This window comes from Etheostoma cragini, chromosome 9, assembly GCF_013103735.1.
Source record: "Etheostoma cragini isolate CJK2018 chromosome 9, CSU_Ecrag_1.0, whole genome shotgun sequence".
Lineage (NCBI taxonomy): Eukaryota > Metazoa > Chordata > Actinopteri > Perciformes > Percidae > Etheostoma > Etheostoma cragini.
Window position 1 is genome coordinate 24,832,164 of NC_048415.1, and position 27,339 is coordinate 24,859,502.

Genomic DNA, 27,339 nt, shown 5'->3' on the forward strand with positions numbered 1-27,339 from the left:
AGGTCACAAACACCTCCCTCTCTGTGTGTGTGGCGTGCGTAATAGGCTCCACCACTGGCTCCGATAAACATGTTGACGCCACAAAGATACCTGGCCGGCCTATAGGCTATATCGTCCCCCTCAGGCGCGCTCCAGGAGAACGGCATGTGCAGATAGGCGAAGGCTGCTGCTGCTGCGGGCTGTGTACATATACACAGAGCATCTGTGCCTTTAACTACGTGTTCAGTGCGCCTCGATCCCAGCCCTCAGTCAACTTCCCACAACTCCGACGCGCTCGACGAGTAGACTAGAGACACCTTAACAAGAGAGGCACTGGCTCACCTTCACAGCTAGACCCATGGAATAATAACTATGGATTACCACTGGATACTGCTGGCTGTGTTTTTGCAGTTAACCTTCCATCCAGGTAAGACTGGCCATATTTGCGCTTGATGCGCCAGTTTACGCACGCACGCAGGCAACTTGTTGCAGTTTGGACAACGCAGGGTCGAGCATCTCTAATTGACTTCAGGTGTTTATAACTCCTTTAATTAGATTAGGTAAAAAAGGATATGCATTATCGTGAATGAAATTGCTCCACGTTCGCCGGGTCGCCTTCATCATGCATTTCTCCACACTTTTCTTTGTTCTGGGAAGCGGTGCAATGAGATATGAAGGCTGCTGATAAGACAAACGCAAAGTCCCTGAAACCTGATGAGGAAAGTAGATACTTTGGCTGATGATGTGGATGCCAGCGCGCTACTTTAATAATTCATGTTTTAGTCCGAGAACAGAGCGCCATTAATAACAAACAAAAAAAGTAATCAACCAGTGGAGGTAAAGTAAACAGCTGATGTTATTCTCAATGAAAACAGACGTGTACGCCATGAACGCGACACGTTTCTGCGGGTTCATAACCGTCATTATGGAAATATAATGGCAACTCTGGATTCCTGGTAGCATGCAAACTGCCGGCTGGTTTATCTTGTTTGCATTCTGCTTTAATTTCTCATTTGTTGGATAAATAGTGTCACGTTTTACCGAGTGCTTTAGACCAGTTTGCTTTATTGCTTTTGAAAACACATTGCAGCTATTACGGCCTGGTATTATCTGCAGTGTCTACGCACAGGTCAAGGTCCGGAAACACATCATTGTATTTTTCTGCCTTTTTTATATAGTCACGCTCTGTTTCCACAGTCTGTTCTTATGCAGTCGACTCTATTCAAAGTTAGTTTTTTTTATTGGCAGGAAACAGAGTTTGGGGTTTCTTCAGAGTTATCTCGCAAATTTATGCAAAGCTGTGTTGGAAAGCTGCACACACGCACACGCACAAACACACGGACACGCGCACTCACTCAGACACACACACACACACACACACACAAAGCCATCGTTGCTGAAACAAGCATTGAACCACAGTGTTGCTGTCTAACTTTGCCATCCTTTTCCAACCATCAGTCTTGGGGGGGGGGGGTCGACTCAATTTATTGCCCCCATTTCCATTTGACTTGAAAGTCTACGATGGGCTCCTGGGGGGCTGTTGATGTCCACAACATGTCTTCAGGGAATTTGAATCTTCACGCAGTGTACGCAAGCTTGCTTGTCATGTGATGTAATAAGTCAACCGGCGAAGTCTGCCTAAGCCAGTTTACATAGGGGAGGAAAACCTAGTTCACTTTTCCTGTTTCTTGCAATAATTCAAATACGATTCAAATAATTCGTCAATTAATACCTCACAAGGAGAACTTGTAGATCCTCTTTTTTTATCTCGCCCCTGCCCTGTTGACAGCAAAACCTTTACCGTAAATTCCACAGTTGACTGTCAAATATTTACGCACAGATGCTCTGCAAACAGAAGCAATTAGAACTGACAATGTAGCATTGCGGTTTGCTAACCTGTTCCCAAATCACGATGAGTTATGTAAGCGTTTCTGTTATCACGCCACCACACCCTTTTTTACGTTATACGGTAGATCTTTAAAGCCATCGAAGTAGGCCTAAAGACTGTGGGAATGGGAGTGCAGGCTAATTGATTTCATATGGGAGATGAATGGATGTTTTGCATCAAAGGAGTGATGGTTGGATGGATGGATGGAGCATCTTTGTCAGCAGCACCTTGTTTCCTAGTCCTTCTGCAGGCTCCGAGTCCTGCAGTTTGTCACAGGTGGCTTCAATGGAAAAATCCCCACAATGGTGGTGTTTTCTCAGGGAACATCATTCATTACTCACTCGCTTCCCCCACCTGTTTTCAGTTGGTGCAGCAGATTACATCTCTGTCTTTGAAAGCACCACACAGTCGCTCATGTCCTCATGCTACACACACTTCTTCTTATCTTTCACCATGACTGGTAAAAACAGTACAGGGAGAGAAAAATGTGTGTGCGGCACAAGTTACTTTTTGAGATCATAAAACCTTGACCACAGTGAATGTGGACTTCTTATATAATATTGTTTTGATTTCCTCTGCATATGATTATCTGCTCAGATGTCAAAACCCTCATGGTTCAGTCCCTGCCAACCCTCTTCACCTGCATTATGATGAAAGTCAAATATTCTAAAATACATGATCACATACTGTACATCGTTGAAGTTGGACCTATAAGAATAGAAGAATCCGAATGTTTGTGTTTCCAAAATGATCAAACATAGTTGTATTACTGCTGCTTTTACAATTATTAGTCATGTAGATACCCGTTAAACACAAGAGATCCAAACATTGATATGGAATGCCCTCCAGGAGGAGGGCATCTTTCCTTGTGAAATACTGCATAGTTTCAACTGTTTTATGTCAACTAAACTATGGTTGAACTGCTCACAGCGTGTCCACACTGAAGCTCTAACCCCACCCTTAAGGGGCCAAACGCCATTATCTGATTGGCTCTTCTGCCGCTTTAACATAACACCTTTTATTTATGCCCTATACAGGTGTTGTTGTTAAGTGTTAACATGTGTATTGCCAAAATCTCCCAGTCAGGTAGTAAATGAAAGCGGCTGTGGCTCAGGTGAAAGAGCGGTCACCTGCCAAGTGGAAGGTTGGGGGTTCAACGCCTGGCCCTACAGTCCCATGTCAGAGTGTCCTTGGGCAAGACACTGAACCTTGAGCTTCCCCATCAGTGTGTATATTTGTGTGAGTGTTAACCGATGTTAGCAGATGGCAGCCTCAGCCACAGTATGTGTGTCTGTGAAGGGTGAATGGTTCCTATACTATGGAAAAGCGCTTTGAGTAGTCGTTGGGACTAAAAAAACGCTGTATTTAAAAAAAGTCTTCTGAAGTGTGAAGGAGGAGCCGTTGGATGAGGGATTATGTCGTTAAGCTGTTCTAATGCACATAAATCTCATGGGTCTGTAGGTGTTGACACAACACTGGTGAGAAAATGACTTCCCTTCTGTAGCGAGGATGGGGGGGCCTGGGGTCTGGAGGTGATGCGCGATCACTGAAGGCTTGTATCACATGGATGAGAATTCCTCATGGAGGCAACAGAAACTATGCTTTAAAGAATATTTAACATTATTATACTTTGTCAACTAATCAACCAACCAGTTGTCAACCTAGAAGAACACATGAGAAGATAAAATTAAATTAAACATCAGTACTGTGTTCAGCATCAGTCAGTTGTAATGGCACCATTTCTAAATCACCTAAGCATATTTATTCTTTATTATATCTATTTTAAAAGGTTCTCACATGGGCTCATATCACACACATCAGTACTATAGATACCAATATATCTATGATAAGCCAATATTTTCCAATTAAATTGTCCGACCAATCTATTTTCAAGTGAGTGAACATAGGGAAAAGCGATGTGGCCATGATCTTTTGTGATGTTTTCCTCCAGAGTGTGGTAAAATGGGACTGCTTTGTAACATGTCAATAACACAAATTGGCATGATTTTGGTATGTTTGATATGTATCCCTTTATAGGCAACACCAAGCCCACTATCATCCCCGTCGGCCCCCACCTCGTCGTCCCACTCAATGCACCCTTCGAGCTGCGTTGCCAGGGCGAGAAGGAGATGCAGTGGCAGCGGGAGGACCGGCCGAAGGTGCGGGGAGAGAAAAAGAGCCCTGGGATGTCCTCGCTGCGCATCGCCAGGGCGCAGCCCGTCCACATGGGCCGCTACATCTGCCTGGAGGAGAGCTCCATGGAGCAGATCTCCATCTACGTCTATGTGAAAGGTAGCTGGATGGAACCGGAAATGTCTTAATGTCTTTACCAGGGCTGGGACGATATGCTTTTGTCCCAAATTTCTTCACAATACATGGGTGCCAATTCGATGGGTATTGCGATTCGATAGAATTGAGTGTTGTGATTTTTTCCCCTTCTTCTTCAAAAGTTTAAAAGCACCCATTACGAGACAATTCATCATGAGACATTTCTAAAAACTAATTGTTTTCTAAAATGAATGCTCGCCACATGTCAGCCGGTCAGTCAGACGTGTATTTCATTTGTAAAGAAGTACATAACATGGATTTTCTGCATTTTCTGCTTTCAATCTGTTTTGCCGGTTTGAGAATTACGTGTGTTTTTTGGATAAGAGGGAGGAGAAGAGAAATGAAATCTAGAGGAAGGAAGCAGTGTGTGTGGGTGTGCTTGCAGAGTAAGGTGTTTGTTACTTTGCCCCGGACAGGTACAGTAGATACAGTATGTGTTTATCGAGTGCATGACTGAGTTTTACTGTATTTTTCTTCTCGATGTGACTCCACATCCCCTTGGCACACTGCCATCACTGCCGGCCAATATCATGTGCTGATCATTCACTCCACAATCCACACATCTACCGCTAAAGCCCCCAGCAGTTCTTAGATGAGAGGCTCAGATGTAGCTTTTTTTAAAGATTTGGATTAGATCAACATGGACGACTACAGCAGAGTCATTGCTTTGACATAGCAGGTCTTTGTGCCTGTTAATTCCGCAAATTTTTAAAAATAAACCAGTTGAATGATAAGATTGTAAACTTGTGTCCCATGGGATTTCTATTCCGGTTGATTTGGCAACACCTGTGGTTACCATGGTAACACCAAGTGCCATTAAACATCGTTCTGTATTGCAGAAGATTTTAAAACGATTGAGATTAAGACCATAAAGTCATTATGAAAATGTTTACTGAGGTAATAAATCAAGTGAGAAGTGGGTCAATTTCTTATAGATTTCTACAGAAACCGACCTCCTTTCGCAACTGCATATGTCGCCCCCTGCTGGATTTCAGATAGAAAGCAGGTTAAAGAAGTCTCCCCCTGCTGGAGATCGGATATAATGCAGGTTTAAGGTGTCTCCCCCTGCAGGAATTCAGGTAGAATGCAGGTTTAAGGTACTTCTGCATGTGCAGCACTGTGCCTAACCGGATAGTTTGTCTATTAATATTAACAGTCAATGGTTAGTGTTCACACTGCACTTTGTCAGGCTCACCAAACATTGTAACCAAATGCCACGCAGTCGACAACGGTTGCCCGTGGACAGAATATCCGAGTGAATCCTGCCAACACTTCCCGGTCTCAGAAATAATAGAGCCCCACCATACTGATGCTGTCTTGGGTTTTCAGCTTTGGGTTTGATGTTTTTCCTTTATCAAAAATCTTAGAAGAAGCCAAACATTTGAACTTTTGCATGTTTTTGTGTGTCCACAAGCAACTGTGTTGTGCGATCATTAGACCATATTTCAATGAAAGCGTGCACCTCCTCATTTGACCACGTGTGTACCCAGGACATTTTCTTTCATGCCTGCTACTAACTGACTTAATGTTGATTCCCAGTGCGCGATCAAAGTTTCCACTCACTTTTAACCCACAATGCACAGTTTTTTGGTTCACTTCCTATAGTTGGGTCAAGTCGCTCTCCAAAACTCGACTAGACTTGAAAGCGAACCGAGACTCATTTCCAGTCGGACCAGAGTTCAGCTTGCCCACAAATATACTCGCCATTATGCGTTCATCACTGTCTGTTATGAAAAAGAGACTAATTCTTCTTGCAACATATTGTAAGGAAGTCAAATTACCAAAAAATAAGTCAGAATAACAAAAATGATGGTGGGAAAATGGATGTTAGCACTGTTACTGTATATCATGGCTGTCACAAACTAAAAGCTTCTACAACTGAGTGTGCAGCCCCACTAACACCTCAAACGCCTCCATTCTTTGGCAGATCCAGACAATCCCTTCAGAAAATCAATGGTGTTCAACATTCTCACTCGAGTGGGAGACAATGCTTCCATCTCCTGCCTGGCAACAGATCCAAGTCTGGACAACCTGCGCCTGGAAACATGTTCCGGTAGCGCTCTGGCCTCTGGTCTCCAGTTTACTGCAAGCCTGGAGCAAGGCATCCTCATCCACAACACACAAAAGGCCTACGGAGGTTGCTATGTGTGCACAGGGAGACTCAGGGAAGAGTACGTCCGATCACACGACTACCACCTGACAGTGAGACCAGGTAAAGTGGTGTAAATGCACACATGCAGAAATGTGCATTGTTGCGTCACAAAGCACAGGTCAAAAATTTAGTCCTATTTGTTTTTGGTTTCCTTTCAGTTGCCGTTGCTCCTCCTGTGATTGAGATGGCAACAAAAAGAGTGATTCTCACCCGGAATGAGAGTCTCTCCCTCACCTGCAACACCTCTAATGTAAACGGAGAAATCACGCTAAAATGGGTCACCCCGCCTGGCTCGGTGAGACCCTTCTGCCTTTTCTTTGCTCTGTACTGTGCCGTTGGTGGACGATTTTTTTACTAGAAGACACTACGAATTGAGTATCGATGGTTGCCTTATTCTTACTCCCTTCTCGTAAAATGCAGACAGATTGGCTTTTGTTGTTGTTATTGACGGTAAAAGTCTCCTTTACCGTCATATAACACATGCTTGGTTGGGTCTCCTTTAGAGTAATATAGCACGTGCTGGGTTGGGACTATTGTTGTCCCGTTTGATGCTGTTAGGTTTAGGAAAAGGTCGAGTGTGGGCTTAACGGTTCCATCACACGCAGCAATAACGAACGGTTAACCCTTGTATTGTCCCCCCGGGTCAAAAACTGGCAAAAATTTGACATTTTGTCCCTTTTTCAGACTTTTATTTTTGTATTCACTAACACCACCTTACTAGCACTAGTTTTACACTACTTTTTGGAATTCATGCTTAATAACCGTCATTTGTATGGAATTGTACCTAATATTTGAGTTACAAAAAACAGAAATTATGAATTATTTTGACTAATATTTAAGATCAGAAGAATGTAAAGATGACTTTCTTCAGGAATGAAAGTTGTATGTATAGAATCCAATCCATTTTTCATGTTAATTTGGTTAAAATTAAACCCATATTTCAGATATAGACATTTTTTAAAGGGGTCAAAAGAGGACAATAGGACGGTTAAGGACACCTGGGACACAAACCCTGCTCTCCTGGGTGAAAGTCCCATCCACCCCCCCTCGACCAACCTCACTACGCAGATTTTCCTCCTTACACATTATTCTTTAAACACCGTCTAGGTGCTGCTCTCCTTGGTACGTTCTACACACGACAAAGGACGCCTTTTTTGTTGCATCAGACGTCCAAAATGTCCGTATTTTACGCCTTCGGAGTGAGAACGGGTTGGCCTTGTAGGATTTGAACGGGCTTTGATAAGTTCACACTGATATTTGACCTAAAGGTTTTAAAACCACTACATTTTAGCTGTCCTGGGGATGGACCACCAGTGTCATTTTCTGATTCCACTGTAAAGTATACTTTATAAATCACCTTTCAAGTGAATTTAGGAAGTGACACTTAGTCAGAACTACCTCCCAGCTGCATTAATTATTGTCTAAAATCTGGTCAAAATGAAGCTGACGCAACAGACGGCCTCTTAGGGTTCCAAAACAAAAAACAAAACCTGTGCGACAATCATGAAAAAAAGAGGCGTTGTAATAAAACAAAATTACAAATTAAATTGTTTTGTGTACATTGGTTTCCTTTACCTGAGAGTTGTCCTTGCGAACAGTACCTGGTATCATAACAAGAGTGAAATGGGTCAAAGTTCACTTGTCTAGGCTTCAGGATCTGGGCTGTGTGTGTACCATGTGGAGTACTGTGTGTGTGTGTGTGTGTGTGTGTGTGTGTGCGTGTGTGTATATATGTGTACTGGCATGCAGATGTTGTGTGTCTGTGTTTGTGTGCTTGGCATGTTTAGACATGCAGATGGGGTTAATCTCTAGAGATCTCTGGGCGTTGACAGGGTGCCGTCTGGTATCCACAGCAACCAGCAAAGGTTGACGGTGCTTCGCGTATCCTGACCGAGGACTTCACTCACGTGCGCAGCGCCATATTGCACATCGCAGCGGTCGGACACCAAGACGCCGGGAGGTACCAATGTGAAGCCCAGAATGAACGAGGGACCAGCTTGCGGTCAGTGTGGCTCGATGTTTATGGTGAGTACACCAAGACTCCAAGAGAGAACTGATTTCAGATGGAGTTGAAAAAAAGAAGAAATATGTGGAACTTTAAACAGCCAATCATTTTTTTTTAAATAGAACAAAACAATTCCAACAGCACCTTAAAATGTATGATCTTGTAGATCTCTGCTTTTTTCTCTTTGGCGGCACAAATGGCGATGAGTGGTAATTGCAAGTGTGTGTGTGTGTGTGTGTGTGTGTGAGTGTGTGTGTGTGTGTGTGTATAGCCTTCTATGTAACAGCCAGGTATGAGAAAAGAGGCGATCTTCTTATCATAATTGCATTTTAATCAGAAGAGACTTTGTTGCAGATTATTGTACATATGCATAATATTAAATATACAGACTTTGGAGATACTCCACCTTGATGCAATTATATTTTTTTAAAGGGTAAAAAACCAAAAGATAATTCCCCGATGGTGGTGTGATATACCCAAAGAGGACCCTGGAGCTGTGCATGATGAAGACCGGAGGAGCGAGGGGGCGAGGAGGGTTGTGCTCTTAGCCTGAAATGACAAGTGAGCAGGAGAGAGAGACAGGTTTAAAACAGGGACGTCATGCTGGGATTGGCTCGTAAAATCCATGGCATGAACTCCTCAAACAGCTGTTTAGTTTAGAGAGAGGAGAAGTCTTTCTGGAGGAATTTAAGCTGTGCTGTAAAAAGTGAAACATTTGCATTTTCTGGACATATGTGGAACGATCCAGTTTTTGGACTGTAAGATTTTCAAATGTGTTTGTTGGGTAACTTTGTGACTTGCCTGTAAGTCTCTATGTCTATATTTATTTTGACTCAAATAAATACAGGCAAAAATGTTACCTCTGTAAATCCTTGTAACAATATCTCATTTCCTTATTTTTCAGAAAAGGGATTCATTAACTTAACACCCATAAGCAACGAAACCATCCAGGTCCGTTCAGGTGAGAGTCTGCCCCTAAATGTTGACATGGAGGCTTATCCAAAGCCTCGCTCTTTCTCCTGGAGCTTCATGGGCCGCGAGCTCAGGAACACAAGCGACCATGTCATCACCACACACAGCCATGAATACAGGTGAGACTGCACACAAACACATGCTTGCTTTCAGTGTCCTACTTTTAACACATAGATGAAAATGTTCATTACCTTCGTTCAGTGGAATTTCACGTCCTTTGGTTTGGCTGCGGGTTCAGTGGAGGTACTAATGGAACAGCTGCCTTTCTCACAGCTCCCTGACAAGTACAGCTTTCGTTCTAAAAAAAAAATGCTCTGGGGTTTTTAGCAAAATGGGAACTGTGAGAATAGAAATGGCTTTTGGAGGAAGAGAAACCATGAAATGTCTGCAGTATTACCCATTTGATGCATATGGAAGTATTACACAATACTATCCAATGTGGCATGTTCAGCGTAATGCATTTTAGCTCACGCTTCATGGTGTTTGTTCCAAACATTTATAGAACATGTGAATAATAGGACATGACCTTTAAGCCTTCATTGGATGTGGCCCTTTTGAGCAAAAGGGACATGAGGGAACACAATAATCAATAAGTCCATGTCAACTGTGGGGAAAAGAGATTTCTAAAGTAGCCTCGAGACTACTTGAAAACTGCAAAGCCCTAATATGAGAATGCAAATATTGGAAAACATCTTCTCATCTTCTCTGGCAGCTTTGACATTTTCTGTTAATGTATGCAAAAACACGTTTTACTGATAGTTCTTGAACAATGGTGAATGCATGAATGCTGAAAATGCTGTTCTTTTGTGATTAGGTACAGCAGTGAGCTGAGGCTGGTGCGGCTGAAAATGTCAGAGAGCGGAGTTTACACCTTCCAGGCCTCCAACGGCGACGCTTCAGTAAACCACACGTTCACCATCTTTGTGATCAGTAAGTTGTGTCGGAGAGGTTTTTTGTTACCTTAAGCCACAAAATGAGTCACATTGCTCCCCATTGCATTAATCTTCAGGAGGTCACACACGGGAAAAGGTTTCATTGAGCTTTTTCCTTGTGCGAAATGAGCCGGCTTTGCTCTCTACCTCACCTCACTCTGTAATATTCATGACTCACTAAGGTTCAACACAGTAAAATGAAGAAAAAAAGCTTGTTTTTATATCTCTGACCTGACATTAACTTGTGTTTGATAGGTAAACCTGAGATTGTGTCTCACGAGGGTCCAGTGAATGGACAGGTACGCTGTGTAGCGGAGGGGTTCCCCGCCCCTCAGATCACCTGGTACTACTGTGAAAAGCCCTATGCCAGGTGAGAATGGCCATAAAATCCCTTTTTCTCAATCAGCCTCTTAGAGTCCATCCACACGCAAATGCTTTTTGGTGTAAACGCACATGTTTTGCTTTGATTTGGCTGATTATCCAAATGAATCTGCCCACTTATGTGAAATCTGGTCCCACTGCAATTTTTTTTTAAAAGACCACCCTTGCATCTTTGTTTGAAAGGCTTAGCTGCATACTTGCGCATGGGTGATGTCATCGCCACACCCCTTGACCTCTAGCCTTCAACGACGTCTCATAACAAAAATGGCGGACTACAAGCGCCCGGGTTACTCCGCTGGTAGATCGGGCGCCCACATAGGTTTACTCCTCGACGCAGCGGGCCCGGGTTCGCATGTCATACCCCCTCTCTCTCTTTTCCCTTTCACTTCTTCAGATATCCTGACATTCAAGGCCTAAAATCCCCAAAAAATAATCTTCAAAAACAATGGCAGACTTCATGCTTGTGTTCCTGCTGGAGAAGATATTGAGATTAGGGTTACGAGGGCAAAATATACTGTTTGTATACAGCATGCAAACTCTCTGCACATGTTCCACCCTTCTTCTCCGTTTGTTGGCGAATTTCTGTGGCATACACAGCGCCACCTATGGACCTGGAATATAAAGTAGTGTGTGAGTCATTTACAAACTAAACAGTTTGAAGCACATGTTCTTGAAATGATGCCAGGAAAGATGTGGACAAATTATTGTTGGATGAAGTGGATGTGGCCTTGTTCTACCCGTAGCAGTCTTTCCTTTGCACAAAAACGTAGTAGATATTGTGCTTCCCTCCAATCACTTACAATTATAAAAAATAAAATAAAAATAAAAGACAAATTAAAGCAAAAAGCAACGACAGAATATGCTTGGATTGTGAAAAAACAGCATGTGGTATGTATGAATAAAATGCTCTAAAATAATCCACTTATTTTTGTAATATTTTCTGATCGCTAACAGATGTCATGGCTTTTGCAATGGCAATGAGGCCTGTATATACCAGATACAAGATGGATTTTCTTAGCTAGACTCCATCGCTGAGCACCACCCATCCACCCACCCTTTCAGATCTGCACTGATGTTTGCAGAACTCATCAGACATGTGCAAAAGGTCACACTAAAGACACATTGGATCGAGTCAGGAATGATGATTACGGTGGAATGTGGGATTGTAGGATTTGACAGAGCTGACTTGTGATTGGCTGAGTGATAAGTTGCCGCTCATGTGACAGGAGATTGGCAAGAGTTGACTTGTGATTGGTAGGGGCCCGGGACTTGTGCCTGAGTGGACGCGGCATATGTTGTGTCACACATAAAGTGTGTGGAAGGAGGAGCACCTGGTTGCTATAGCAACACCAATCCCGAACGGCATAGGCAGTGAATCATAAGTGATTATCCAAACCTGATCCTGTCATTTTTAAATTATAGTCAAATCCACTTAATAGTCATTATGTACAGGCACGCAAATGTCTTTGGTGGAAGAAGTATTAAGAAGTATTTAAGATTTTTAAGTAAAAGTACTAATACCAGACTGTCAGAACACTCTGTTACAAGTACAGGTCCTGCATTGAAAATGTTACTAAAGTAATTGCTTGGAAGTATCATATGGAAAATGTACTTAAAGTATTGAAAATAAAAAAGCGCAGTAGAAGTTGAAAGTAGCTTGAAAAGTACCTCAAATTTTTACCTAAGTACAGTTCTTGAGTAAATTTACTTAGGTAAATTCCACCACCGGCTAATCAGTCCCTCTAGAAAAATATGATTATGGGATTGCATAATTCAATGCATAATCAGCCAAAGTCTGCATATGTATGTGGGGGATGGGGGGGTGCGCATTTTATCAAATACACCACACTTTCACGGCATACATTGAAAGTAGTTAGAAAATGTTGTGTTCACCACACACAAGAACAGCCACCTGTTGCCTGTTGCCATGGGAACGTTATGAAGTGACGTAATTACGCGAGAAGACAAACACAGTCTGTTTTACATCACATCGCAGATTTTGTAAGTGTATGTATCCCGTATATTTGATCACATTTTTTAAGAAAACGTGCCGCTTAATCAAGGAATTTTACCCACAAGAATAACTCTGCATTTCTGGAAGGACTGGCAAATGTACAAAAAAGTATTGTGACCCACATGAGCCTGTGACCAGAGAGCACATAAAGTAGATACCAGTTGCTCTTTATTATGGCGAGGTGCTGGGAAATATGGAGCCCTGGATTATTACCTATACATTTCACCCATGAGGAATTCACAGATTTTATTATGACCTTTGGTCATAATCCCACGCATCCCACCCACGCAAACATGGGGAGAACATACACGTGACCTGGATTCGAACCAAGAACCTTCTACTTACTACCCTACTATCTACTTATTTGTTTTATTGTTGATGTACTGTATGTGGTGGAACATGCTGCTCTTAGTGTCATTTAATTCCTGGGGATTAAAAATTTCATTTGAATTGATTTGAATTGAACATGTTTCTTTGGTCCTGCATGTTGTGCAAAGTTTTTACAGCATAAAAGTGTTTTCAAGACTCAACAAGAAAACAGGAATGTGTGTTTTGCAGAGGCATAGAGGAGAGATGCGTACGTGAGAGACTGACATATAGCTCAGAGATGCCTTAAGTGCTTTAAAAACAATGTCTAATCGTTTGCCTTCAGGTGCTCCCAACAGGTGAATGCAACCCAGGAGGAGCGCAACGTCATCACCGTCACCCTGTTCAGCCCCCCGTTCGGGAAGACGGAGGTCGAGAGTCGGGTGAACGTGAGCAGAGGACGGTTCAGTACTCTTGAATGTGTGGCTACGGTGGAGGGAGAGCAGGCCTACACACTGTTTTCTATCAGCGGTGAGTTGAAATCACGTACATGCGTGGTAGCGTAAACATACCGAGGGGCCACGTGACAAAGGGGCGCCCGTCAGTCTCATGTTTTGTTGCTGATTTGATGTAATCCTCTGCATGTCTCACCTTCGGATTAGAATTAAGTGCAGAGTCAACAGCACAAGAGAGGACATACAGACATGAACTCCACCTGTTAGTATCAATAACACTTAATCCTTAGGGATGTTAAAAGCATGTGATTGAAAAGAATGAGATGCCTGCGCTCTGCTAATTCTCCCATACGTTTTATTGTCCCCCCCGGGTAGCAGAGTTCGGGAATCTCATTCTTTTCATTTGTATCCAGTCCCTTTGTTGCCCTGCACCTCACCTGTGGGGATGTGCACACTACTACTACTGCTCTAAAAGCATGTGACTCCCTCCCCTCCCCTATGCATCTAGAAAAAAAAGAAAGAAATCTTAGCAGTTCTACAAACCCAACATGGGATTTAACCTCTACTCAGGGTATTTACTACAAGCATTATCTTGGCAAGGATTAACCCATAAATGTGGTCTCATAACTAGAGGTTGGTCTTTTATAATCTGTTAGGTAAACATAAGCGATACCTCCGACACGATTGGTCTGATACAATGTTATCACTTAGACATGGGAATTAGCTTAAGTCCATTGTTTACTTTGTCTCCAAATTTTCTCTGGTGTAACGGCTTCCCCATCTGCCATGCAATTTCCCTCAAAGTGGTGCGAGTGCAGGAACTGAAAGTAGAGCGAAGTTGTCCCTGCCTGAGCCTGGAGACCCGGGTTCATGCAGGACACGGGGGGATAACTGTGGCTCTGTGGTGTGTGGGCGAGCATTATGAGGAAGGACAGTGTTGGCCAGGCAGGACAGGCCTTTGGGAGCGTGTGGCCAAGATTTTTGTGCTTCACCGAGTAACAGCAGACCAGGCGGAGGCGCTGAGAGTGTGGAGCGCAGTGGGAGTCCTGGCGGTGCTGGGCGTTCTGGGTCTGTGGGAGGCTTGGAGGTGTCAGTGTGAGCTGCAGCAGAGAATACACAAAGCTTTAGAAACCACTGACAGGTTTACATCGGATTAGTTCCTGCAGACTCTGCATTCTCAGATTGAAGTGGAGGAAAAGCTTCTTATCTCTAAATAGCTTATTACACCCCACTGGACAGAGGAGCAAAACAATAAGGGATCACAAACAGCCAGACACAAAGGAACAGAACACTGATAACATAGTGTCACTCACAGCCACAGCTGTAGAACGCCACAGTATGTTCAGTATATAATTTGATTAGTTCACTGTGATTTTACCACGTGAGCTTCACTAGGACTTAGCCTTCTCTTGCTCCTGCCCCCTTTGCAATGTCATTTAGAGTGTGAAGATGGCAACCCTAGAAATAGTCACTGATTGACTGTATTGCCACTGCTCTTGCATCTAACATTATCATTTCTGTCACCCTGCAGAAAGAACTGTTCCCCATGATCTGTTCACCCCTCTGCTAATTTGCTCTGTATCAGCAGCAGGCATCCTCTGCCTTGTCCTTATAATGCTGTTCTACAAGTACATGCAGGTAAGACAGTTCTGCACTTATCCAGTGTGTGGTGTAGCGTGTAGCCAGCGCAGCAGCAGAACGGCTGTGTCTGTGCCTGCCCTGTGGGGATAGACGTTTTTGTGGATTTTTCCGCAAAAATGGATGTCACTTGGAATTACATGTTGTTATGAACAATTGTTTTTATCAACTAAATTGATCTGGAACATGACGAAATCTGATACCTACACCCCCACCAAAATCAGCACCTGTGTCTGTTGCATTATGACTCATAGCAAGTCATGCAAAAAGAGTAAAGCGTGTTGAAATAACTTACTTGAAATTACTTACAGTAATGGATGTTTTTTGTTTTTATTCATGGCAGAAACCAAAATATCAGATCCAGTGGAAAGTTATTGAGGGCATCCATGGAAACAACTATGTGTACATTGACCCCACCCAGCTACCGTACGATCACCAGTGGGAGTTCCCTCGAAACAATTTGCGTTTTGGTGAGTCCTGTCCTGTACTCCTTTTATCGAAAATTATGTCTAAGCCAATTCCATTCCTCTTGAAGTCATTTCTGACACTGAAGTGCACATCCGAATTTTCACGTCTTGTGTGTAAATCATCGTAGGAGTCGAATAATGTCGATATACACGATGGTGTGTGTGTGTCACTAATAGTCTCAGTCATAAAAGAAGTGCAGACCTCATGACATCATCACTGCCAGCCTCAGGCTACTTCATGCTGATTGTAAAAACACTCTTGTTTTCTGTTTATGTGGATGCCATGTCTTTTTTAGCCTTGTTTGTGGTCACTAACCAGTTCCACAGCTCTTTAATGATGAAACCCAACTCCCTCACTCCAAACAGAATAGTATTGACATATTCTGGGTGTTGTTTTGAGCAAACCTCCTTAAACAGGATCCTGCGTGTCCTGGTGCCTCCGTACACAGCCCGGGGGCTAAAACTTGGCATGGGGCCAGTTTGTGGGAGGGAAACGGGATGGGGAATAACAGTTTTGTGTCTGTCTTTCTGTCTTCAGGGAAGACACTGGGATCTGGTGCATTTGGGAAAGTGGTGGAAGCCACTGCGTATGGACTCTCCAAAGCAGATTCAGTCATGACGGTGGCTGTGAAAATGCTCAAAAGTAAGCGCTGTACGCACACATGCAAATGAAATGGGACGAGCACAGCGTGGCTATTTTACCCCTCTTAGGTCTGAAAGGCAAATTCACATATCTTCTTAAATTAATCTTTTTAAGGTATTTGCAAATGACTGATCCCAACACATCAAAATGTTGAAAACAAACTAAAGGATAGACAATGTGTCGCTAAAGCCAAAGACGTTAACGTTCGATTTTTGAAATTCCTAATCCTTAACCTATGATGTGTTGAATTGTTTCGGTGCTTGAAATGAGTTTACCAAAGTCTTAGGTGATTAAAATAGCAAATAAGCAGAGCGTCCTTTGTCCTCAGAGGGTTAATTATGAGACAAATATGCATGGTAGCTGTGCGCTTTTATAAAGAAGTGATTAAAAAATAACTTTCCTGTAGGTATTCAGGGACAGACAGCAATAATGTGGATATTTTTATGTAGTGGCTTGAACACAGCTGCCGAATCCACCTTCACTGTGACGACACTTTTAATAGCATTTTGCCTCCAGCAACAACCACTTTTGTTTTAATCTTGCACATTACTGTGTATGTACCATGTATTAGTCATCCAAGCTCAACATCACCTGAGTTCTTAATCCTTTTGATTCTGATACTGATTATGTTCCAATTCCTTTTCTTTCTTTTTTTCCCACAGCAAGTGCTCATTCCACAGAGAAAGAGGCGCTGATGTCAGAGCTGAAAGTTCTCAGTTACTTGGGAAACCACATGAATATTGTCAACCTGCTGGGAGCCTGCACCGTTGGAGGTGCGGCAGCCATGTTGTCGTGTAGTGTTATCTAGGACTGCAGATTGAAACTGGAAACTTGAGGGAAATTTTCAAGTCAAGTTATTATCAATTTCTTCACATATGCTAGACATGCAGAGGAATCTAAATTTGTTTGTCACTATCCCTATGGTGAAGAATTAAAAAAGAAAAGAAAATGCACAACAGATAAGACAGATATTCCTACTACAAGAGTAAAAACAAAAGGGCTCAACAGATAGGGACATTTTTAACACTAAGACAGTACATGGCAACACTATTACAAGACAAGATAACAAGATGAAAAAACACAAGAATGTTATGATAAAGATGCATAAAGATGGGCTAAAAATTCAACAGCAGCAACTTCAGAGTCCAGAGTTTTTGTTCAAAATGTTTTGTTGTGATTCGTCCTGTAGCTGCCGGCTTCATTTGACTTAAAGACTCCATGTAAGTCATGGATCTTGAAAGATCATCATCATGAGACATGTTTTCTTGCTCTGCAGGCCCTACACTAGTGATCACAGAGTATTGCTGCTTTGGAGACCTCCTTAACTTTCTACGCAGAAAAAGGGAATCCTTCATCTGCAATAAGCTCGAGGAAGACTGCTACTACCGCAACGTCATGCCGCAGAGAGACGCAGCTGGGTCAGCTTCTGTTTATTTCATTTTATTTGATGTCACGTTGATTAATCAGAGGCATTGCATGCTGATAATACACACAAGTAAAATGTGCCAGAATTAGCCTGAAGGCTATTTTACATCCGATGTCCCTTGACTGGTGGTGTAAGAGGTCACCTTAAAAAATTATTAAGCTATCAATAATACACACGGATTTGGCCCTATACAATAAAACTTGATACTATCACTAATGCTGAAATACCACAACATAGAAAAATAACACACAAACACACACAACTTAACTGTCAGACCAGATAACAAATAAGGTACGATGGCATAGACCACGGATCTTCAACTAGAGTCAATGCAGGGAGGCCTCCAAATTATTATTAATTTTTGAAAGGTTTTACAAAAATTAAAAAGCCTTAACATGAATCCAACATGCAGTAAAAGCAAATACTGGCCTGTAGGTAGGGGAGTCACTAAGGAAGCCATCCACAGATAGAGTTCATCCTAAGGATTCACTGTTTCACATGTACGTAACATTAAAATATTAGTTTTAAAATGATGCCAACAATTATTAGGCTATTTTAATAGCTTAGTATTCTAAACAAAAAAGACATGTGTAAAGGCTTTAGGCTGCACTGCATGGCCCAATTTATCATGCAACTTTGTGTTATAAAATATGTGTAGTAGGGGGTCCCTGCTCTGTCTCTCCTTCAGTGGAGGGGTCCTTGGCTTAAGAGACTGGCATAGACACTGTGATTGAAGAACGGTATATTGTGTGTAAGAGGAAAGCACTAGAGTGCTAGTATTTACTATCCAGAATGTGCGTAGGAGGAGGGGATTTGGACAGCAGCGTGCCTATGTGTGGCTGTGCTCAGCTGACACCAGACTGCTCCTTTCCTCTTCACAGTGACAGCTTGAACGGCTACATGACCATGAGGCCTTCTGCTGCCGGCAAACTGCCGTTCGGCTCATCATCAGAGAAGAGACGCTCACTACGCAAAGGTAAGCCAGCCAGCCATTCATCGATCCTACATCTCAGTCTTAAAATACACAAAAAAGGCAGTTAAAGTAAAACGTTTTCCGTCCTTTGTGTGCTCTCAGGTGACTTCTACATTGAAGCAGACGCAGAGAGTGAGATGTTCGACGAGGATGGTCTGTCTCTAGACACCGAAGACCTTCTCAGCTTCTCACACCAAGTGGCCAAAGGCATGGAGTTCTTGGCGGCCAAAAATGTGAGCATCAGATACACTATCATACTTGCTTTTTGGATGACCTCTGGTGTAAATTCTACAAAGTATCTGATAGAGGATGGATCATCTTTCCACAGCCAATGAACAGATCTAAGGGCATTTTCACACCTGAAAGTCCGAACCAAGGTCCGGTCCAAGGTTCATGTTTTTGTTACATTGTATACATTTGATCCAATAATGTTGGTTTCACACTGCACTAAAGATCTATGCGTGACAAAACTACCTCCTGTCTTCATCACATACGTGAGCTGCATCTCCAGATACTTCCTCTTGTATCCTCTCTCTGAGTTTTTTCTACTGCCTGCTGCCCCCCCCTTCTTTCTGGAGCATTTATTCTGAGACAAGCGGAGACAAGCCTAAAACTGTACATTTAATACCACTTAACAATTAAACTGATGTATACCCTGCTTTGATAGCTGACAGCTGTCTGCTCTGAACACATTTACAGTCACTCACTCTCACAGCTTACACACTAAGCACCGAGCTTGAAATGCAAGGGGGTCCGAAAGTCCACCATCCAAAAAAGGCTTTCACACTAAAAACGAACCAGACCATTCACTTTGGTCCGGACAGAGACCCCATCTTGTTATCGGACCAAAATTTGGTCTTTTTGTTCTGGACTGAAAAGTCCGAAAGTCCGGAGCAAATGAGGTAGGTGTGAAAACGCCCTAAAACGCATGTTAGAGCATGCTGTTGAAAGATTTATTAGCTGTGGAGGCAAGATACTGTGGCCAGTAAGTAAGCCAGTAAGCTCATGTGTCAGTGGTTGTGTGTTACACATCCAAGTGTGGAAATTCAGTAACAAACTGCATTAGAAAAAGCACTGTATCCATCCCTAATTGATTGCTCATGTCTATGACATGTGTCATTAGATATTAAAGCTAGTGGTGTATTTGTTTTTCAGTGTATCCACAGAGACCTGGCTGCCAGAAACATCCTCCTGACTCAAGGAAGAGTAGCAAAGATCTGTGATTTTGGCCTGGCCCGAGACATCAACACGGACTCCAACTATGTCGTCAAAGGCAACGTAAGTCTGCGCTTAAGAGTTGACACTTTGGAATTTGAAATGAGATACATCCATCATAAAAGGATCTCCCTTATTTTGGGATGTCCGTCACCTTCTAAACCGGTGGAGTTGCGAGGAGTTTCTGCCGTCTCCATGAGGAATTCTAAGTATTGACAACAAAACCGTCAATGTGTCCCCATGGTTCAAGCCAAAGTCCCCGGACGCCACAATCTTCTTAACATAGTCATGCTGAGAAATAAAGAAAGAGTTCTGAGGAGTCTTAATTAGCTTTGTAGCAACTCATTTGGCAACGGCTTGAATGTAACAGGCGTCGATTAATATTAAAAAGTTACGCTTTAAAGCTTTGCATGTTCCTCAGGGTAAATCCAGACATCTAGCTAGACTACGTATCCAATCTGAGTTTTCTCTTGCACGACTAAAAACCCTCTCGAACGTACACATGTTCCACCAAAACAAGTTCCTTCCTGAGGCTATTTTGCAGAGATGCCGTCATTGCATCTGGGGCTTAGCGCCGCCCAAGACGAGACCCTGTTCTGCAAAGCTGTCGAGGAAGGTCTGGCAATGCGAAGACTGACAACGTCAGTTAGTTTAGCATAACCAGTGTGTATGTGTCAATGATATACATGTTATGTAACTTCAACCATGTACATGAAGTATTGTGAGTAAGGTAATATATATAAGTAAGTTAAAGTAAGTCAATGTTCACTTTTGAATTCACACGGGACACGATTTCCTGGGTTAAAGTCGTGTAGCTGTTTAACCCATCCACACACTCCAACCTCCTTCGTACGCAGACTGTTTTTTCTTCCCGTGATGCTCTAGTAATGGATGACAATGAGGTTCCACCACCGGGACATGCAGTATTGGTCAGTTCACGTATTTCTGTACGTTCAGGCCTGTTCCGACCAAGCAGAAACCTCCCGTGCTGAAATAGAAGCCAATGCGAAGCGCCAAAAACTACAATTCCTCGAATGGCCACTTGTGGCTGGTTCAGAAAACACTCCCCATAGACACCATGTTAAAATGCCAAACTTTAAAGCACATTTATTTTACCACCCATTTTATTGATATCCACACTTAAGCCTAATTTAAGCTTGCATAATAAGGGCATGCATTTTTATTTTTAACGTATTGTTTGGCCTTATGTAACTGTTATTGTTAGCTTGTGATGCTACATTGACTTAGCTAGTAGTTAGACTTCCAACGCATACTTTGTAATGGATTTGAAACCCAATCCAGAGGTTTGAAGGTATATGTACCTGCAGCTGTTTTTGCATTTTTCAATATTTTAGATCCTCAGGCAAACACTGTGCATACCTGGTATCTGGTACATTCTGTTCTTTTAGTAATCCTCACTCACCATCATTATAGATTCGGAAAAAAAAGAATGGAAACAAAAAACTGCTTTCAGTGAATGAGCTCATCTAGTCACAGAGTCCTCTTTGTTTGTTTAGGCTCGTCTGCCGGTGAAATGGATGTCTCCAGAAAGTATCTTTGAGTGTGTGTATACATTTGAGAGTGACGTGTGGTCCTATGGCATCTTGCTTTGGGAAATCTTCTCACTAGGTAAGTCTATCCATCCGTTGTGTGTGTTTGTTTGTCTGGCTGTCTGTGTGTTTTCGGAGACGCACAATGTAACTGAATCTCCCCTCTGAACGTAGGAAACAGTCCTTATCCGGGTATGCCAGTGGACGCCAAGTTCTACAAACTGATCAAAGAAGGATACAGAATGGATGCTCCAGAGTTTGCACCCAGTGAAATGTGAGTTGTTGAAATATGAAATATGAGTGTGTGTTAAAGGTTTCCAAGTGAAATGTGAGCTTTTAAGGAATCATAAGGAAGATGGTGTGAAATGGTAGATGGAGGTGGTGAGACTATGAAAGACTGCAATGTGGGGGATTTCAATAGCAGTCGGCTCTCATCCTGTTGCATTTGGCTTTCCACGAGCATAACTAAAATTCTTAGACGGAACTGAGGACGGAAAACAAAATACAAACAAAAAAGAAAGCGGATGTGATAACTGCAGAGATGTGAAAGTGTTTGTGTGTTTCTATGCTGCTACGCAGGTATCAGATCATGAGATCCTGCTGGGATGCTGACCCCTTCAACAGACCCCCCTTCAGGAAGGTCGTGGAAAGGATCGAACAGCAGCTATCAGATGCCACTAAACATGTAGGTTGGACCTCTTTGACCGTCTTTACTCTCACTATAAATATTTCAAAATAATGAACCGAGAAGACTTCACAAGGGTTTCAGAAGGATTATGAGTTTGTGAAATAGGAGCGGCTCCAGCTTCCCAAAGCGGTGAATGCTGATGTGACATGGTTCATGTGAGACCTTTGCTACAACTTGTGATCCTGCATACAAAAAAAACATAGAATATGTTCATATATAATAGGCAACATGAATCAAAGCATCGTCCTCTGTGCTAAACGCTGACCCCTGAATGTAGCGCAGCGTAAATTCTTTCAGGAAGACTTAACTCAGCAAGACTTAATTCATTTTTTCGCTGTGTATAACTGTTGCATACATGCAACTGGTCTCTCCTGATTTAAATAAAGCTCAGTGTAAATTCTTTCAGGAAGACAATGCTCTCTTCCTAAATGGAATCAGCTGGTCCACCTTCCAGCTCAACCAATCAGAATCTTACACAAATTGCCAGGGCCAATCACAAAGCCACAACCCTGATTTTAAAAATCTGTTTCTCCCTCTACTACTTAGCATCATTGCAGGCAACCCCTATATAGATATATGAAATATTCATATCAGAGCTAGAGTCAAGACCACCTTTGTTGAGTCCAAGACAAGTCGAGGACTAGGACTGGTTAAGTCCGAGTCCAGACCGAGTCCAAAAAGTTAAGAGTCCGAGTCAAGACCAAGTCCAGGCCGAGTCCAAAAAGTTAAGAGTCTGAGTCAAGAGGACAGAAAAAAGGTCTTACGCAAAAATTATCAAGACATTCATTCTGGGTTATTTGTTGTTATAAAAGAAAAATAGTGTCACAGCACCCAGGATTTATGAGTATTGCCATTCCCCTGACATACTATGATCTAATCTAAAGAAAACAGAATGACATATGGTTGTGTAATAATATCAATATGGTGATCAACATAAGAAAGACAAATGGACCCGGTTGAGACCAAAAGCCATATTTGGCAAGACCAGTGTCTGAGACCGAGACAAGTCCCAGTCCAAATGCTAGCGAGTCCAAGAAAAGTCCGAGACCATAGAAAAACAGTTTTGAGTCCGGACTCGAGTCCAAGACCTGATTCATATAGCGATGGATTCTAATCTCCAAAGACTTTGTACTTTTCATTGAGCTGTACAATAAACCTAATGTGTCTCCTGATTGAAATGGGCACCAGGTTTATTTCAAGCTGAAATTCTGAAAAAATGTACATTTGAATTTTTTTGTTCTCATGTATGTTTTGCGTAAATGTTCACAGCTGGGCCTCTTAGCTACGAGTGTGGTTGTAAGACACATCAGTTCTTGTGGGAAAAGTTTTTTACATAACACCTCCAAAATGTTCGCACATGATTCAGCTAAAGGTCATGGACCCCTCGCAGTATGGACAGTTGTGTTGAACTCTCTGCTGCTCTGAATTTGGAGGCATAACCCCTAACCCTGCATTTAAAGTCTGACTTGACTAGAGTTAATCATGCTACATGGTGCATGCTGCATGAGCGCCTCCGTTGTTCTCGCGATCTGATAGACAACGAACTCTTTGTTGGGCTATTATAGCCCAGTTATAATAATAGTTCATTTTAAAATACAATCGAAAGGATGTTCTTCAAAAAACAATATCAGCCATCATACAGAGCCTGCACACCAAAGAGAGAAAAAGTCAGGGCAAACTCCCCAGTGCTTGGAGCACACTGGCTGTAGGTGCGGCAGTAGCTGTTAAATCTAAAACTGTCATCACACACAAAGCTTCATGTTACATTTGTTATTTGATATTTTTTTAATCAGAGCATTCACAATAATCACTCCAAATCAGCAGACACATGGAAACCGCTGTTATTGTAGCTCTCTCTCTCTCTCTCTCTCTCTCTCTCTCTCTCTCTCTCTCTCTCTTGCGCTTCCCGCCTGTCCGTGGATGAAATCAAATTAAAGCAATCCAAAAGTTCTATATACAACCCCAAAACTGACTGCCCTCAGGTGCTTTATTGCTCATTTAATTGAAAAATGTGAGGCATTTTATGCAAAAAACGTGAGACACTCTTGATGCAGTGTTGGGCAGTAGTTCAGTTTGTCGAGAGTTGGGATGGGAAACGGAGAGTGGCTGGTTCTAGTCCCCACACGGACCCAAGAAAGGAGTGTGGACTGGGAGCAGGAGAGATGCCAGTTCCCCTCCTGGCCACTGCCAAGATGCTCTTTAGCAAGGCACCAAACCCCACTCAACTGCCCTGGGTGCTGGTCCAGCACTGGTAGCCCCTTCACTCTGACATCTCTCCATTAGTTAACCTGAGGACATGTGTGTGCATTTCAGGCCTGTGTGTAGTGTGTAATAACAACAGAGTTTAAATTGTAGTTTCCCCATAGGGGATCAATAAAGTAGAAATTAAATTATATGTGGTATGTGGGGTTTTAACGATAGAGATCATTAGATGTGGCACACCCAGATGTCCTGACGCACACCCACAGTTTCACCAATGTTACTGAGATGTCTGAAACCTCATCTAAATATCTCTTTTTTCTCTCTTTCACGTCTTCTGTGTCTTCAGATTTATCTGAACTTTAGCTCCAAGCTTCCTGCGACGCCCAGAGCCAGGGAGGAGCCCAGTTCTCAGAGCGCTCCGTTTCACCGTCTCCACTCAGTCAGCAGCAACAGCGGAGCGACCCAGCCCTTACTGCTCCAGCACGAGGTCTTCCTCGAGGGGACAACCCTCAGAGCCCAACGGGTGTAAGGACCCACCTGACCTGTTGGGCTGCCTCAGAAAGTGCCTGTAATGTTTCCGCCACAAACTACCCAACCACTACACCCACCCCCCGCCCCAGCACCGGCAGCATGTGTTGCAGACAAATGGTAATTGCCATCTATTACCAACAAAGGAGGAATGGCTTTTATCCTTGTTTTTACTACTATTGCCTAACAATTAAAGGGAGGACTGTTGGACTATGCGCCCCTACTCATAGCAAAAACTTTTAAGGCTCCGGGCCAGGGTGCGGGGACATCAAACCTAACTCTAAATCTATGTAAAGTACATTATTAAACTGTTCTTTTGTTATATTCCTTTTTTTTTTTGTGTGACATTTCCTGATATTTTTTTTCTTTCTTTTTACATTTTGTGTTTTGCTATTCTGTGGTTTTTCAGTCATGGATTTTTTTTCCGGGTTTTTTTTTTTTTTTTGGTTGGCTGTTTGCAATCGTTTGGAGGAAAAGCACTTGAGGCACTTGAACTACACGTCACACACACACACACACCACACAATGCAGCTTTCGTTTCTATCTTTTTTTTACCCTTGCAGTATTATTTCTATTGTCACGAAGGAGATACTTTTCTGGGGGTCGATTTAAATGTAGATACACATACTGGTATATAAGCTATTAGACAGCATGGTCGGTCATACTTAGGGTCCGTAAGTGCTTCAAGTCGATTTGGAAATACATTTCTGCCCTTTATAATGTTGATGTCGCTACTATAGAACTGTCTTTTCTAGATCTGTTACCGCATGACATGGGTCAGCACACGATTACACACACACAGTTGTCTTTAGAGATTTGGTTCAGACATGGTACGCTAGCTTTTCATGTATGTGCTTGTTAACTGTATATGTGTACATATCTGCAGGTAATGATAGTAGTCATTGCTATACGATGCAATGGGAAGATAAACATTTGACGAAGAAGACATTCTGAGAAGCCTTGGCATTCGTCTTAGCTTTGTTAAGCATCGGATGCATAGGTGTGTAGTTTCACTTTTGGACACCTGGACTGCTGGAAAGTTCTTTTGTTAAGGTGTAAATAACTGTATGGGTTTATATGGTTTGCTCTACTGTCACATCCAGTGTATGGTCTTTGTTTACGTGAAGTAGACAGGTACTTCCCTTTCTGACATGTGTTTTCTCTGCTTTTTCTTCCACTTCATGAAGGACCAGGAAACGGGAACCCTTGTGTTTTGCAATTGGTGTGTTTGTTTTGCCCATGCTAACACTGTAGTTCCCTATTGTACAGTATTAGGGCTGCAATTTTCTAATTATTTTCATTAACCTGTTAATTCTTTTTTGGAGTGAATCGATTGTTTGGACTGTAAAAGGTCAGGAAGTGTTAAACATGGTGATCACTGTAAAGGCCTACAATGACGTCCTCAAGTGTTTGTTTTGTCCACAACTTTCAAAGATATTCATTTCACTGTCACAGAGGAGTGAAGGAACTAGAAATAAATCACATTTAAGAAGCTGCAATCAGAGAATTTGGACTCAAAACGATTAATCCATTATTCAAAAAAGTTAAGAAATTCATCTTTGCAGCTATTGACAGTATACTGTACATCATAGCTGAAGTTAGGGTGATGTGAAATGCCACTAAGTGGACTGTAATGTTCCTCTCTGTTCAGACGTGTGTGGGTCATCTCATTGTTCTCCGACCAGTAGCTGGTTTCCCAGCCGTGCTTCTTTTCTTTGTATCCAGCTGTTTCCTCCATCAGAAGTGGGACTTTCAGCACCTCTCAGCCAGTAGTCTGTCTCAGCCCAGACCATTATAATTCCCCTCCTCCTACTGGTGGTGGTTGTTGTGAAGAGCACCAGTGTGTGTGTGTGTGTGTGTTTGTGTGTGAGTGTGTGTGTGTGCACGTGAGCATGTGAGCGTGTATTTGCATGTGTCTATTTGTCTTTGTGTGCATGTCTGTATGATTGCAGAATTCAAAGAATTATATATCTTATGTAAGTATTAAGAGGTGCCACTAATAAAGATTCATCAAGTCCTTTAGGCTACTGAACCCCCCCCCCGGTCTTACTGCTTTGTCTTCTTGGAAATATGAATGTGCGTTTACTGTAAAAGTAATGTTGATGCTTTCGAGGTTATCTCAGTGACGATGTGGTACATTGATGCAGACTTTTCTAATGCTGTATTTTCTTATGTGTGCAGATTTCAAACAGTAGGTCCAACTGGAGTAAAAAAACAAAAACAAGCTGCTTGTGTCTCTGTCACCATGGTAACTAAAACGGAAGAGATTCACTTTGGCTAATGTTATTTGGGCTGTTTCATCATTTCAATCAGTTATGGCAGTTCATTTGGTAACTGCCTCTGCAAAACAGACTAAATGGCTCCCAGTGGTCACATGTGATCACCAATATCCAATGCAGTAAAAATGACATTAGTGAAATTTACAACCAGGATTGAGATGTTTCAGAATAATAGAGATTATTTTTCATGTATTGTTCCCCTAAGAGTTCTCCCTACATATTTATTGAACCTGAGGCTTTAGTGTTACAGTGTAAATTTGATGTGTTGCTAAAACGTGTCAATGTAAATAAAATTGTGTATAATGAATTCCCAATGAA

The 27,339-nt window shown here is 42.4% G+C and overlaps 1 protein-coding gene across 2 annotated transcripts; it reads left to right on the forward strand.

Annotated features, from left to right (window-relative positions):
* On the forward strand, positions 1-27,339 carry kita (KIT proto-oncogene, receptor tyrosine kinase a). 2 transcript variants are annotated; one of them, XM_034880903.1, is made up of 21 exons: positions 1-406; positions 3,905-4,159; positions 6,123-6,407; positions 6,506-6,642; positions 8,180-8,372; positions 9,257-9,443; positions 10,139-10,254; positions 10,512-10,626; positions 13,304-13,488; positions 14,944-15,050; positions 15,394-15,520; positions 16,056-16,160; positions 16,823-16,933; positions 17,437-17,578; positions 18,468-18,562; positions 18,662-18,792; positions 19,715-19,837; positions 21,292-21,403; positions 21,499-21,598; positions 21,904-22,009; positions 24,561-27,339. In XM_034880903.1, the coding sequence occupies exons 1-21, from the start codon at positions 352-354 to the stop codon at positions 24,741-24,743; spliced, it is 2,970 nt and encodes a 989-aa protein (XP_034736794.1). In that variant the 5' UTR covers positions 1-351; the 3' UTR covers positions 24,744-27,339. The 2 variants fall into 2 exon arrangements, with proteins under 2 accessions (XP_034736794.1, XP_034736795.1); XM_034880904.1 differs by having other exon boundaries at positions 8,201-8,372.